This window comes from Physeter macrocephalus, chromosome 19 (genome assembly GCF_002837175.3).
Source record: "Physeter macrocephalus isolate SW-GA chromosome 19, ASM283717v5, whole genome shotgun sequence".
NCBI lineage: Eukaryota > Metazoa > Chordata > Mammalia > Artiodactyla > Physeteridae > Physeter > Physeter macrocephalus.
This window is the reverse complement of record NC_041232.1, coordinates 2,807,707-2,822,572: the sequence shown is the minus strand read 5'-3', so window position 1 is coordinate 2,822,572 and position 14,866 is coordinate 2,807,707. Positions and strand designations below refer to the sequence as shown.

The 14,866-nt window shown below is 55.1% G+C and overlaps 1 protein-coding gene across 1 annotated transcript; it reads left to right on the top strand.

The window, feature by feature from the left end:
* Positions 1-1,358: 1,358 nt before the first annotated feature.
* Positions 1,359-10,322, top strand: ADORA2A (adenosine A2a receptor). Its single transcript, XM_007127175.4, has 2 exons — positions 1,359-1,916; positions 8,642-10,322. The coding sequence occupies exons 1-2, from the start codon at positions 1,594-1,596 to the stop codon at positions 9,543-9,545; spliced, it is 1,227 nt and encodes a 408-aa protein (XP_007127237.1). The 5' UTR covers positions 1,359-1,593; the 3' UTR covers positions 9,546-10,322.
* Positions 10,323-14,866: the final 4,544 nt, after the last annotated feature.

Genomic DNA, 14,866 nt, shown 5'->3' with positions numbered 1-14,866 from the left:
AGCTCTAAATCACCTCCTGGACAGGGTGGGGGGAGCCTGGCCCTTGGATACAGGCAGGGACAATAAGCAAACTTCTCCCAAGGTTGACAGTCCTCTTGATCCCTCATAACCTGGAAGAGAGAGGGGGGATGCAGCCCCGAACCCACACGTGAGCCTGAAAGGCAGCTTCAGGCTTCTTGTTCCCGGGCAGGCGGCAGCCACTATCCATGTGCACCTGGACCCCATGAGAGCCCAGGACTGGAGGAGGGGGTGGATTTGGCATGGAGGACACTGCTGGGCAGCACAAATGAGTGTGACAAGGGGGAGGGAGAGATGATGGGGAGAGGCCCCTGGACTGGCAGGGGCGATGGAGACTGTTTCACAAGCTCAAGGGGGATCCCCCGGGGTTTGGGCTGGAGAGACTAAGACTTCTGCTTTACTGGGTGTCACTAATTCTTTACATTTCTATGACATTTTGACTGGGGGAGCCCTTTCAAATGTGTTCACTCCCTTCTCATAGAATCATGGGTGAGAGCTGAAATGGCCGCCAGAGGCTATTGGGGTCCAACCTCCCCACTGTATCAGTGGGGAAACTGAGGCCCAGAAAGGAAAAACATTGTTGCCTGCAGTCCCCAGGCAAGCCTGGCTGAGTGCACCAGCCAGGCAGAGAAGCAGGCTGGGGAGCAGGTGCGGGAGGAGGGAGTGAGGGGGGAGGCGAGGCGGCCGCCCCTCCCAGATGTGCAGTCAGCTGGCGGGGGCTGCTGAGGGGCGGGCTCCCTTTGTGCCTGCTCCAACACCCTGTGCAGCACTACCAGTGAGGGCAAGAGGGCTTACCTGCCAGCAGTGGGAGACAGGACCAGAGGGCCACCAGATCCTCCCAGATCAGAGCTCTGGGGTCTCTGGGCCTGTTCCTTATGCGGGCAGCATAGGTAGGTGCTGGTAGTCCCCAGGGAGCGCTCTCGGGGGGATGGAGCAGACTGAAGCTGGCTGAGAGAGAAGGTGGGTGGCCCTGGAAGATCCAGGGGTTAAGGAGGCCTTTCTGGGAGGGAGGGTCGTGGGGTAGTGGTGAGCTCAGGGACCCAGGAAACTGGCAGAGCTGCCACAGAAGGCTTGAGAAGCTGAGCCTGGGGGCCAACACAAGTGACTCAACTCTGAAGTTCTCGGCTCCTCTGTAAGAAAAACAGACTGGGGTTGATCCCTGGCCCTCTGTGTCAGGTGGGAGAGGCAGGGCACGGTAGGTCGTCCTCAGGCTGATGCCTGGCCTGTGGGGAGGGCGTTGGGGAGCCGGGGCTGAGGGCTACCCCTAGGAATCTTCAGCTGTGCCCCTGCCAGTGGTCCACCTCCTCACGCAGGTTCTCCCTTGGCAGGTGCCTCAGGAACTCTGAAGCTTAGCTGAGCCAAGATGCTGCCAGAGCCCCTGGAGAGGGCCTGGTTTCTGAAGACTCGGAGTTGGCTGTGAAAAGCCCTAGGGGAGGCCCCCCCAACGGCAAGGACGCTCCTGGCTCCTGTGAAGGGGCTCAGGGCCTGGGCAGGCCAGCTGTGCTGCAGCGATGGACCGTGAGCTGGCCCGGCCTGCGTCCTTGCTGACCCTGCCCATCTGCAGCTGTGCCCAACATGGGCTCCTCGGTGTACATCATGGTAGAGCTGGCCATTGCCGTGCTGGCCATCCTGGGCAACGTGCTGGTGTGCTGGGCTGTGTGGCTGAACAGCAATCTGCAGAACGTCACCAACTACTTTGTGGTATCCCTGGCGGCGGCCGACATCGCCGTGGGGGTCCTTGCCATCCCTTTCGCCATAACCATCAGCACGGGGTTTTGTGCCGCCTGCCACAGCTGTCTCTTCTTCGCCTGCTTCGTCCTAGTCCTCACGCAGAGCTCCATCTTCAGTCTCCTGGCCATCGCCATTGACCGCTACATCGCCATCCGCATCCCACTCCGGTGAGCCACGTTCTCTTCCCTGGTACACCTCATGCTGGGGGCCACATCTGTGAAAAGGCTCCCTGTGTCAGGGTCTGGTCTGTGCCAGGATCAGGGTGAACCAGGGGTCAGGGTGAACTTGGGGTCAGGATTTGGTCTGGGGTCAGTGTGTTGAGCTGAGGACAGGGCCATGAGGCTCAGTCTGGGGCTGCCCAGGGCTTGGCACATGGCCAGCACTTGTGCCACACCAGCTGATCCCTGTGGGCACAGGGCAGGCTGGTCCTTCCCAGGCTCCCCTGGGCTACATGGGTGAGGCTGCCGTGTTTTGGCTGTTGGCAGATGTGTGCAGCCCAGGCCTGGGTGGGTGCATCTGAGCCATTCTTCACACACCATGACACTGGGGCGGGGTGGGCACCACGGGAAACCACAGGACCTGAGAGCTAGAAGCCCACCCACCCACCCGCCTGCCTTCCTCCAGCTCCTCCAGGCCAGCCTGCAGCTTGCACATTAGGAAAATGACCCAGAGAGGGGAAGTGACTTGGTCAAATGACTTCATGAGTCACTTGGACCTCTATGCAAATTCTGTGCTGCCCAGTCACCAAGTGTTCATGGGGGACGGGGGCTGGCTGGTGGATGGGGGTTTTTATGGTGAAACTTTTGTGAAATGACTTCAGCCACGTATTGTGTAAACGAAGACTTTCCCTGAGGCTGAGTTCACTTAAACGCAGCCTCCACCTACCACCAACCCATGGACAGGGCTAGGAAGTGTGTCCCTCCCCGCCTGGGGGCCGGCCTGGGGGCCTTCTGCCCTACTTCTTCACCCCGCCACCCTGGAGCTGGGTTCCCCAGCCTAGATGGCTGCAGGCCCTGAGGGAGGTCTCAGAGGATGGTGTGCCCCCATCCAGTGGCGAATTCTCTGAACCAGAGTAGTCCCACCAGCCCCATGCTGGGCTGAGGGTGCCCCAGCCAGGACAGAGAACAGGCTCAATGAGCAAATGGAAATATAGAGTGTCAAACCCAGGGGCACCCTTAGAGGTCATTTCCTCTCATCTTATGGATGGAAAAATGAGGCTCAGAGAAGGGAGTCAGCCCCCAGGGCTACACAATGAGTTGGTAGCACAGTCAGGACTCGGCCTGGGAAGAAGCATGACTGCCACCCTCGGTGACTTCAGTCTTTTGGGAGCTGGTAATAGGGTGGCCCCAGTCTCCCAGAACCTGGGCCACCTGGGCTCTAAGGGAAAAGCAGACACCCTCATCATGCTGTTCAAATGAAGGAAGGAGCCTGGGCCCCATGTGGCCCTCCCGGAATACTTTGTCTCGGGACAGCCTAGGACCCTTGTCAAAAGAAAAGGGGACTCTGGCTGATCCTAATAGAGGACCAGCCTAAATGGGCAGGGCCAGAGTCCAGGCTCGTCCAGGACACAGAGGCCTAACGGCTCCCAGGCTGATTGATTGGTGTCCACTTCGGGGCCAGGCCAGTGTGGGGTGGGCCGGCCCTGGCGGAATGTTCAGTGGGGAGCAGAGGTGTCGTTCTCACTTTCTTCCCTGATTCAAGGAGCAGTGGATTTGAGGGAGAGATCAGGGCTGCTGGTCTCAATCAAAAGGGCCTTCCTTGGCTTCTTTTTCTTGTCTCTGTTTTTCAAGAGTCAAAAGTCCCATCTGCCCTGATGCAAGAGGATGGGACATGCTGTGTGACTGTGGAAAGTCAGCTGCCTCTCTCTGGGCCCATTTTTCATCTATAAAAGGGGCCAGGTCTCTATCCCTCTGAGCTCACAAAGTTGTTCTGAGGGCCCAGTGAGTGGACTGGAGTGATGGGTCCCTGAGGAAGGATGGCAGGGTGGGGTGGATGGAGATTCAGGTCTTTCTGAAGCTGCTGGAGGTTCAGAGCCATGGACCTGGCCCCCCCCCTCCCAACCCCATCTGCCTGCCCAACTCCCACAATCTTCCAGAGCAGGACCTAGTTCCACCCAGACCTTGGCCATTTGAGCTCCACTTGATTGATAGGGCTTGGAAGGGTCAGCCTGGCTGTCTTGGGTCAGGGAGCCAATGGGATGACGGTGGTGATGATGCTCAACACCCCCCCTTGGGGCAGAGAGCACCACGGTTGCCAAAGGATGTTGGCTCAGCGTCTCCTTTGATCTTCTCGGCCGGCATTGTGGCCGGGCAGATGTTATGACCCTCCTGTTACTCGTGGGGAGGCCAGAGCCAGAGAAGGAAAAGTGTCTCCTGACGCAGGGACTCAGGGCCCTTCACGCTGCTCCAGGTCCCCTTGGGTCCCTCCACTTTCCTCTTCCTCAAGGGTACTGGGCTGGCGAGGGCTGGGAGAACGAGGTGCGTAAAGTTGTCCGTGTGGGGCTCCTAAGAGCAAGCTGGGCGTGAGTGGAGACTAGATGGAGGCAGATGGTAACCCGGAGCAGCTCTGGGACTGCTGCCTGGCTCAGGGTGCCCATTCCTGCCCCCTTTCCTCTGTCCCCTTCCAGCTGGAATCCAGTCTCTCCTGTGTGCTGTTTCCTGATCCACTCAGTAAGTCCATTTGGCTACCCTGAAGTCTAGCCTCTGACCCATGCTCTGGATGCCTAGCTCCAGGCCTGCACCATTCACCATTAATTTTTCTTTTTTAAAAAAAGAATTCAGTTTCAGAAAAATCTTATGTGCTCCTTCCCAAGTGCATGGACCCTACTGGGCTAGGGCAGGGCCTGGACAGAGGCAGGGATGGGAGCTCTCCGTGTCCCCAGATGACAGAATTCCCAAGGTGACAGACAAAGGCTTTCTTTTCCCAGGGGAATTCCACACCCCTTGTCTCCCATCTCTCATTTTAGCCCCTTCTGACTGCTCTCTCCCTTCGGGAAACAGGCCTTATGGGGCAGCAGAGTCCTGTGTGGTGAATTGCCCCAGGGAACAAAACCTGAGTACCCTGGCTTCTAAGGGGGCAGGATTGGGAGAGGACTCCCTGCAGGAGATGATGCCATGGGTTGCTGGGGATGCGTTGGAATGGGCATTGGCATGTGTGGGGGAAGGGGTAACAGAAGGGGGCCAAGCCTGGACAAAGGCCACAGGGAAGGAATAAGCCATGTGGGCTCTGGGCCAGGGAGAGGTGACAGAGAGGAGAACAGGCCTACAGGGAGGCTGTGAGGCTGGCTCAGGCCTGCCCATGCCTGGGAGGGAGTTTGGGTTTTAGCTGTAGGTCAGTGGCTCCTTTGGACAACTTAGGAAAGCTCCGCCTTCTCCTGACTGAAGGGCAAATGCACAGGAAGCCCTAACCTGAATTAGGTGGGGGTTACTACTGGATCATAGGGTAAGCCCCCAATGTGAGTAATGGGGAGCTCCCAGGAAGGGGCAGCCTGTGAGCTGGAGGACACAGGGATGCAGAAACACCTCTAGACGCAGGGGCTGTGGTTCTGGCACTGGCTTCCTATGACACTGCTGGGCTCCCCAGAACAGCAGAGCGTGACCCTGGATGGCCTTGGCACCCCCTCCACCAGGCAGGCAGTCTATGTCTGAGGCCCAGGAGGGCAAGATGTGACTGCCTTAGTCACAGACACAGCTCAGGGGATGGGAGCTGCTGCTGGGCCAGGCTGTGGCTTGGCCATGGTTCCATCTGGGCCCTAATGTTGATCCAGTCCCCTGGGAGCCTGGGTCCAGGGCTCTCAGCCTAAGAGGCTTTCTTTCGAATAACAAAATGTATCTGTTTAGTATCTTTCTTTTTAAAATAAATAATACCTGCATGTATTACAACATCAAAAAAGAACAAAAGCATATACGGTAAAGAATTGTCCCCCTTGCCCCACCTCAGCTCCCTTCCTGGAAGGCAGTGTTGGGAATCCTTCCAGACATCCTTTGCACACACAGACAAGTGCTATCAATATGTTTCTGTTTCTGTCCCCAGGAGGGGCTTTCTTTTCAGAATGCAGTGGCAGACTTCCTCTCCTGGGTTTCCTCATCTAGATGTAGACAAGTGGACAAAACAGGGATTTTCAAACCGTGTCCCCAGAAGCCTTCAGGCTGGACCCTGGCTTCCCCCCCAGTTCATTCATTCAGTGAATATTATTAAGCCTCCTCTCTTCCTCGGCAGCTCCAATTCTGTGATTGCCTGGGAATGCAGGTGAGAAGGGTTGCTGCTGGAGAACAATTTGAAAATCCCCAAAGAAGGTGGCCTCCAGGATCTTCTACACCATCCCTATTACTGCTTGCTTCTGCTTGACTGCCTCAAATGACAGAAGCTTCACCACTGCCTGAGGCAGTCCATTTCTCCTGTGAATAGCTCATTTACCCTGAGCCACAATCCATCTCCCTATAATTTTCACCCAACAATTCTACAATCTGCCCTCACGGGACAGTGCTCACAAGCCCCAGATTCTTAGTCCCATTTTACAGATAGGGAAACTGAGGCTCAGAGAGGCAGAGTGACAACATGGCTAAACAAGAATGCACCATTGCTAGAACCCAGAGAGGGAATATGCTTTTCTTCAAAAAAATGTCAACATTAAAATAGCCTCCTAGGGGCTTCCCTGGTGGCGCAGTGGTTGAGAGTCCGCCTGCCGATGCAGGGGACACAGGTTCGTGCCCCAGTCCAGGAGGATCCCACATGCCGCGGAGCGGCTGGGCCTGTGAGCCATGGCCGCTGAGCCTGCGCATCCGGAGCCTGTGCTCCGCAATGGGAGAGGCCACGACAGTGAGAGGCCCGCGTACCGCAAAAAAAAAAAAAAAAAAAAAAAAGCCTCCTGGGACTTCCCTGGTGCCCAGTGGTTAAGACTCCGAGCTCACAATGCAGGGGGCCCAGGTTCAATCCCTGGTCAGGGAACTAGATCCCACATGCCGCAACTAAGCCTGCATGCCACGATGAAGATGTCGCATGCCGCAACTAAGACCCAGTGCAGCCAAATAAATAAATAAATATTTAAAAAATTAAATTCAATCAGATCATATAAATTACTATTTGTAGAGTACTAAAAACAGTGCCTGGCACAGAGCAAGTGCTCTATAAGTAATAAATGGAAAAAAAAAAACAAAAACCTGTGACCTCACGTTTGAAGCTCCAGAACAGGAAATAGGGCAGTGTAGGCTCTCTGTGGCTTGGCAGAAATGGGCAAGTCCATGACCCTCTTCCTTCTGCAGGCCCCCAGGCCCCCAGTGAATGGGGCTGCAGAGCTTGGGAGAACGGTCCTGCTAGGTTACTGTTTGGGTTCAGAAATGAGGACGTTACCTTGGCCTGAGTTGCCTCTGGATTCCTGGAATGTCCAGGCAAGTCCATTCCTCTCCTTGGGCCTCAGTTTCTCTACCTATGAGAGGGTTGGAATAGACAAGAGATCAGAGGCCACCGTGGTTTTTTTTTTCCCTTAATTTGAATTAGTTGACAAAATTTAAACCATGGGAGATTTTACCCAGAAAAATCAGCTCCCAGACTCTCCTGAGATCTGGCAGCACTGGGCAAGTTTGCATGGTGGGGGCGGTGGGGAAGGGGGGTGGCTGAGTGGTATCAGCTGCCTCCTGCACACAGGGTAAATACCCACCAGCCTGCCTGCCTCACATGTTTGTGACCTCTAGGCCCCTGTGTTTGCTACCCTATGGACTAGTTTCTATGGATACTTCCAACTCCAGAATTAAGCATGTTTTTCCTTGACACCTACTATGTCCTGTCTCAGTGATGGTAATGCAGAGATGGATGTAGGGACCCAAGGGGCCCCCAGCCTTGGGAGCCCAGATTGGGTAGGGATTAGTTGAGCTTGGGTAGGAAACTTCTCTGAGATCTATCTAACCTGAACTTAGAAAGGATGGGTAGGGTTTACTAGGTACAGAGGAAGGCAGGTCTGGTGTTGCTGGAATCAAAACCGTTAAACACAAAGTCATCCCTCAGAAATTACTGAGGTCACCTTCCTCAGTCAGGGAGATGATTTTTTGATTGCCCTTTAATAAAATCTGTACCACTCTTTTGTTGGCCTGAGGTCAGCTTCTGAGCCAGCAGATCAGGCCACTCCCCGAGTCTGGAACTGAGTCTGGTGCTCTAGAGTACTGAGTGATTTGGGGCAGACTACTTCTCCTCTCTGGACCTTAGAATCTCATGCAACTCTTTCCTCTTGAATGTTAAGGCTTATATAAATGTTAAGACATACTGATCTCATCTCTCTCCAGAGGGCTGTGGGTGAATTTGGAAGGGAGAGGGGGTATATCATTTGGCCCGGGACCTCCACCCCTCCTTTTCCCACCTGTGCCACCTCTCCTTAGGGGCTTCTGGAGACCCTAAGTCAAGTGGGGAAGGAAGAGCATAAGCACAAGAGATGTGAACCACCTACAGGTTTGATCTGGCTGGTTCGGTCCCCAGCAAAGCGAGTACCCTCCTGACCTGTTCCCACTCTAAATAAAGGGACACTCACTGTAGCATCGACTGAGATCAACATGGAGGTTATAACTTCTCCCCTCCTCGCCCCCCAAAATCACTTATTAAAATTCCTTCAAACCAAACTAATTAAGTCCCAGGACTACTCGTAATACTATTCAAAAATCATCTGGATGTCCATGCAGTGGTCTCCCTTTCCAGGGTGCCTGCTCTCCTGTTACCTCCTGTGAGAAAAGGCCAGGCTTGGCCCTCCCCTGAACAGAAGAAGATACTGAGGCTAGGAGGCAGGAAGTGACTGGTCCAAGACCGCACAGCCAGTGGATGAAGTACAGGTTGCTGCTCTGGGTTTCTGACTCTTGGCCCTTCCTAGCCCTGGTTTCCCAGGCCTCTGACGCTGGTCTCCTCTCCCCAGGTACAATGGCTTGGTGACAGGCACGAGGGCCAAGGGCATCATTGCAGTCTGCTGGGTGCTATCGTTTGCCATCGGCCTGACTCCCATGCTAGGCTGGAACAACTGCAGTCAGCAGGAGGGCAGAAACCACTCGCAAGGCTGCAGGGTGGGCCAGGTGGCCTGTCTCTTTGAGGACGTGGTCCCCATGAACTACATGGTGTACTACAACTTCTTTGCTTGTGTCCTGGTGCCCCTGCTGCTCATGCTGGGCGTCTACTTGCGGATCTTCCTGGCGGCCCGGCGACAGTTGAAGCAGATGGAGAGCCAGCCTCTGCCAGGGGAGCGAGCTCGGTCCACGCTGCAGAAGGAGGTCCATGCTGCCAAGTCGCTGGCCATCATTGTGGGGCTTTTCGCCCTCTGCTGGCTTCCCCTGCACATCATCAACTGCTTCACCTTCTTCTGTCCCAAGTGCAGCCACGCCCCACCCTGGCTCATGTACCTGACCATCATCCTCTCCCACACCAATTCCGTGGTGAATCCCTTCATCTATGCCTACCGCATCCGCGAGTTCCGCCAGACCTTCCGCAAGATCATTCGTAGCCACATCCTGAGGCAGCGGGAGCCCTTCAAAGCAGGTGGCACCAGTGCCCGGGCCCTGGCAGCTCACAGCAGCGAGGCGGAGCAGATCAGCCTCCGCCTCAATGGCCACCCTCCCGGGGTGTGGGCCAACGGCAGTGCCCCCCAGCCTGAGCGGCGACCCAATGGCTACACCTTGGGGCTGGTGAGTGGAGGGAGTGCCCGTGAGTCCCACAGGGACACGAGCCTCCCAGACGTGGAGCTCCTCAGACAGGAGCTCAAGGGAGAGCGCCCAGAGTCCCTGGGCCTCGAGGGTCCCCAAGCCCAGGATGGAGCAGGAGTGTCCTGATGATCCACTGAGTCTGCCCCTTCCTAAGGGAAGGAAATCTTTCTCTTCCTGGTTGGTGGAACCAGTCACGCTGAGAGAAGAGTGCATGTGCCGGAGACCCTTCTCATGGCCGGTTCCCACTTTGGACTGAGGAGGGAGCCCCGGCTGGAGCAGCATGAGGCCCAGAAGGAAGGGTTTGGAGTCTGAGGAAGCAGACGTTTCATGCTGGGAGGCCCTGCATCGGGCCAGAGCCCCAGCACGAGAGCATCTTGGCTGGCCAGGGCTGGTCCCCAACTCCAGAAGCACCTAGAAGTGCCACCTTGTCTCTGCAGAGCAGCTGTGGCCGAGGAGGTTGGCTGGCCTGAGGCTGGGGAGTGGTTCCAAAAGGCCCCCTGCCACACACACCACCCTCCCCATACTTTCCAAGGGTTCAGGAGCTATTGTGCTCAGAGGTGGCGTTTGACTATTTTTTCCAGGAGAAAATGTAAGCGTGAGGAAACCCTTTTTATCTTCCCTCCCTGGTTGCTGGCTCTGTTTCAGCCCTGCTGCTAACCTGGCACCAGGAGTTGGCCTAGGGAGACCCAGGCAGCCCTCTCCCGCTGCCATGAGCTGCCATGCACGTCTCCTTTGAGGACGGCGAGTTGTAATGGAGCTGTGCCAGAGCATGGGCGCAGGGGAGATGTTGGGGCTGGCCAGCATGGGTGAGCCTGGGGAGCTGAGAGCTGCCCAGGTAGAGGCCCTATCTAACTGCCTTTCCTTCTGAAGGGAATGTTTTTTTTTTCTGAGATACAATAAAAATGAGCCACGTTGTGTTTTAAGCTTGTCCAGTGAGAATGGTGTCTGAGTTCCTTTCCCTACTCCACAGCCAGGCCTGGCACACACATATGGGTATGTGTTGCAGGTGTGAGAGAGTGTGCATATATGTGCAGATAGCCTGCCTGCCTGGGGCTGTGGTGGGGCTCCCAGGCTCCCATCTTCCTAGGGAAGAGGCTGCCTGGATGCACCAAAATCCAAATGCCCATGTGCAGCCCCAAACCTGCGTTCCTGTGAGAAGAGGATGTGAAAGGAGGGGGCCCTTTCTCTAGCTGCTCTCCCTCCAGAAGCCACAGACCCATCCAGCCCTAGGCATTCCCTCAGTGTGGGGACCAGACTCTTCCCTCCCTCATTACCTTCGTAATGTCCTTTGTAGGTCTCCTTCTGTTACCTTCTCAGAGCTGTTTCCTTCACTCCCCACTGCCCTGCTCCACCCCTCAGCTGAGAGGGGATCTAGAAATGATGGGGGGGGGGTGCTAAACTGCCTTCCCCTGGAGTCATCCCTCCTCCTACTCCCACAAAGAAACGTACAAGGAACGGGTGTTTCCTGCTCTAACGCCATCTCTGGGGCCCCCTGCCTAAGAAGGGGGTGCCACCCTTCTGTGCTGAAGAAGTCTGAGGCCCAGGGGAAGTGAGCAGCCTGCCCCAGCCAGAGGGCCAGTCTTGGTCTCAAGTCTCGCAGGCACACTCAGGGCGAAGATGGGCAGGAATGTTAGAACTTCACAGGTAATCCTTACGCAGCCCTGGGAGCCCCATTTTACAGATGACTAAACAACAGAGAGACTAAACCACCTCTCTTGAACAGAGAGGTTAAGTACTTGCCCCAGTCACACAGCTAGTAAATGGCAGAAGTGAACTTAAAACCCAAGGTTTATCTGACCAAAAAATCCATGATTTTTTTTCCCATTAACTTAACAATGAACTATTTCAACCAAACCGAAAACTATGAAATAATACCACGTTCCCACTACTCTGCTCAAGAAACGAAACATGACAACCAACCCCTCCCCATATTATCACCCTGCTTCATGCACCTGGAAACAACCACTTTCCTGGGTTTCATTTTGTTCCACTGCACATCTTTATACTTCTACTAGACAGATGTATATGTAAGTATCCCTAAACCAACACAGTTTTATTTTAGCATTTCACTGTCACATCTATCAGAGGTCCTCTGGACTGGCTGCACAGAAGAGACCTAGGATGCTCTAAAGAGCGCCGACGCCTGAGCCCTTGCCCCAGAGATGCTGGGTGGACCCAGGCAGCAGCAGTTCCCCAGGGGTTCTCATGGACAGTCAGGGTCAGAACCACTGACACAAACGCACAGCCTACCCCATCCACACCAGCTCCCTCCACCCTCCTACACACTTTGGCCTGTGCTTGCTGCGGGCAGAACAGTGGCCTGGTTTGTACCTGAGGCGGCCAAGAGCACAGATGCTGTCAGTCCTCATGACCAATTGGTGGGAAGAGGCCACTTAGAGAACCACAAAGGTGGGTAAAGAAGAAATATTGTCCCTCCATCCTTTTTGAGGCCTCTTGGGAACAGAGCTTTGGGTGCTGGGCTACATGGTGCAGGCTTTGGGTTGGGAAAGAACAGGGACAGGGTCTTAGGAAACACTTTGGATACAACTGAGCCCTAGACCCTCGCAGGACCAGCCCCTAGGCCAGCTCTGGAGCCCAGACCCATGTGATCATGCTTCCTCAGGTCCCCATGGGGCCCAGTGTCCCATCACCACACACACCCTGTACAAGCTCCCACTGTGAGCCAGGCTCATGTGTAAGCGCACATACACAGACATGAACAGATGCATGTGTCATTCCCTGACCATGAGAGAATACACGTGTATGCACGCAAACATACATGTGGGCAGGGCCCACCTCAACAGCAGCAGCAGCAGTGAGACATAAGGCCTGGCCCAGCCCCGGGGCTGCAGACATGTGTCTGCCCTGGGCCAAGCTGCCGGGGGCAATACCAGGGCTGCTCTAAGCCCTAAAGCTCTGTCCTAGGGCCCCTCTGCTCTCTCCTTGCTCTTCCCAAAGGGCTGGGGATGGACCGCATGCCTCACGCAAGCCTGTCCCAAGCACAAGAGTTCCATCACAGAACCTGTCCGTGTGGTGGCCCCAGCCCCTCTCCATGGCGGTTGTGGCCAGGGTTCCCAGGGAAGCCTGTGAGCAGAGGCCTGGCTCAGGCCACATCCTGGCTCATCACTCGCCCCATGAGAGACAGGACCCCTACCTTTGCAAGCCTTCCCATTTGCGTTAAGGTCCTTTCCTCTGGGAGGACTTAGATAAAACACTTTGGGCTCCTGGTGGGTGGGGTGGGCCAGCCTCAGTTTTGTACATACTGATCAGGGGACAAGCTCTGGAGACAAACCAAGGCAGCTCAGGGATGAAGGGCAGCCTGGGAAGTTAGAGGAAATGAGAGGCTGCCCCCTGGATCTACTGGGCTGGGTCTTGGTAACCCAGAGCTGGAAGTGGGTCTTCTTTGCAACTGTGGTAGAGAAACAGGAACCCGGGGGCTCGCAGAAGCCAACTGCTTAGGGAGTAGGAATGGTTCCGTGCAGCCTGCCCTGATGCCCAGGGCCTAAATAAAGGCACGTCAGGATGGCACTCTGTGCCTAAAACACACCCCTATCCTGTCATGTCACACCGGCTCCCGGCCAGTCCTGGGGGCTGCTGCCATGGTGAACACTCTTCCCCTAAGCTCCCAAAGCGCTTCCTGAGCATGCTGGGACACCCCTCTGCTGATGGGAGGTTACGTTAGTGGGGAAGGAACTTGGGGAGACCTGAGATCTGCTGTGAGGCAAGTCACTCCCTCAGGGAATGAAAAAGTGCTCTGAAAAGTGGAGAGCACTCTATCAGAATGTCTGATTACCACAGCCCTCTCCTCCCCTCCTCTGTCCTAAGGCACCCCTCCCTGCACTGTCACTCATCATTAGCAGTAACTGTCACTGTTGGGATAGCCCCTGTCAGGCTGCAGAGCCGGGAGGGGGGGCGGGAGAATGTCAGATGACTCACAGCCTTAAAGGAGAAGGCTGGACACACAAAACACAGAGCCTGGGTGCAGCGGCACCTTCCTAGGTGCTCTGGCTCCACCCTTTCTTTTGCCAGAGGAGAAAGGGCAACTCAGCAGAGCTTCCCCACAAGCCCTCCTGCCCTGCCACTAGTCAGGCTTAGAGAGGGGCTGGGCTCAGGGAGAGGCCAGGCCAGGGTGTCAGCACAAGGTTAGGCAGGTGACAGGTGTGATGACCCAGTGTCCTCTGAGCGAAGAATTTTTTCCCACCAGTAGGAAAGGCTTGGTGCAGAACCATCCACACTTCTCTGCCTTGCCCAGGGAAGCGTGTGTATATGGGGGGGGGGGGGGGGGGGGAGAGAAAGAGGGATTGATTTTGCAGAATCAGCCTCTGGACTGGCACTTAATGACCAGTAAGCTCTCAGAGAGGGCTTGGGTAGGAAGGAGCAGACTAGAACTGGAGTCCCATCTCCTGACTTTTTGTTCCTCTCAACCACTTAATGAGAACCTGCTGGTGATGCTGGGCCTGGGGCAGTAGGGAGGGGGGTGCATGGGGTGTACAGGTGCCACCAATAGGGGCAGCAGGAGGTGAGGCCACCAGCAGGACACAGGCTCTGGGAGTGCAGTGGAGGAGCAGGTCTCACCCAACTGGGGAATCAGGCAGGTTGAAGTGAGTTAGTCTTCCCAAGGCCAACGGTCAAGTCCTGTGTTTTGTCAAGGGCTGTGTTTTCCAGGTGTTTGTTAGGCGATGTGAAGGAGAAGGAGCTGAGTAGACGTGCACCTGATTTACATCTGCCCACACAGGATTATGCCACCCATTTGCAGGCAATTTTCAAGTTAAAATGTTGTCAGAGGGTTGTCACAGTTTTGATCTTTCTTTTCTGTTCTTTCTCAATCCACCCACATTTTCTAGTTGGTTTAGAAAGGAGAGTGAGGGGGATAAAACCTGGTTTAGATTCAGATTTTTTGAAATGTTAGATGGGACTTTAAAAATTATGTAGTTTTCTCTTGGGAAAATTTAGGCCCAGAACCCAACATACATCACAACTGTTGTATGCTACAGAATCTTTAGGGGGACTAGAGAGACCAGGCCAGGCCTTCTGCAGTCATCCTCTGCAGAAGAGGTAGATGACTACCTCTGGGGTTTCAGCTTGACTCTCTTTCCTGCCTCATTCAGAGATGCCAAAAAATCCCTCTGCTTGCTCCTAAAACCACCACCCTGCTTTGCCGAGCTCTGAATGGGGGTCAGTACCAGGTTCAAATGGCCTTGCCACTGACTTCTTCTCTGACCGTGGGCAAGCCCCTCTTTGAACTGCCATGCCTGCTTTTAGATAAAGCAGATAATAAATGTGAAAGCACTTTGGAAGGTATATGAGATAAAGAAACATGGCAAGTGTGAATTTAAACCAGGCACCTGGAAGCCTCTGGTGTCTGTGGGGCCGGGAGCTGGGTGTGGACACTGGCTGACAACTGAGGCAAGGGACACAGACTATGGATCACTTGCTGTCTGCAGCCC

Coding starts and splice junctions, on each gene's coding strand:
- ADORA2A (XM_007127175.4), top strand. CDS start 1,594: ATGGGCTCCTCGGTGTACATCATGGTAGAGCTGGCCATTGCCGTGCTG. Junction 1,917..8,641: donor GCCATCCGCATCCCACTCCG/GTGAGCCACGTT, acceptor TCCTCTCCCCAG/GTACAATGGCTTGGTGACAG.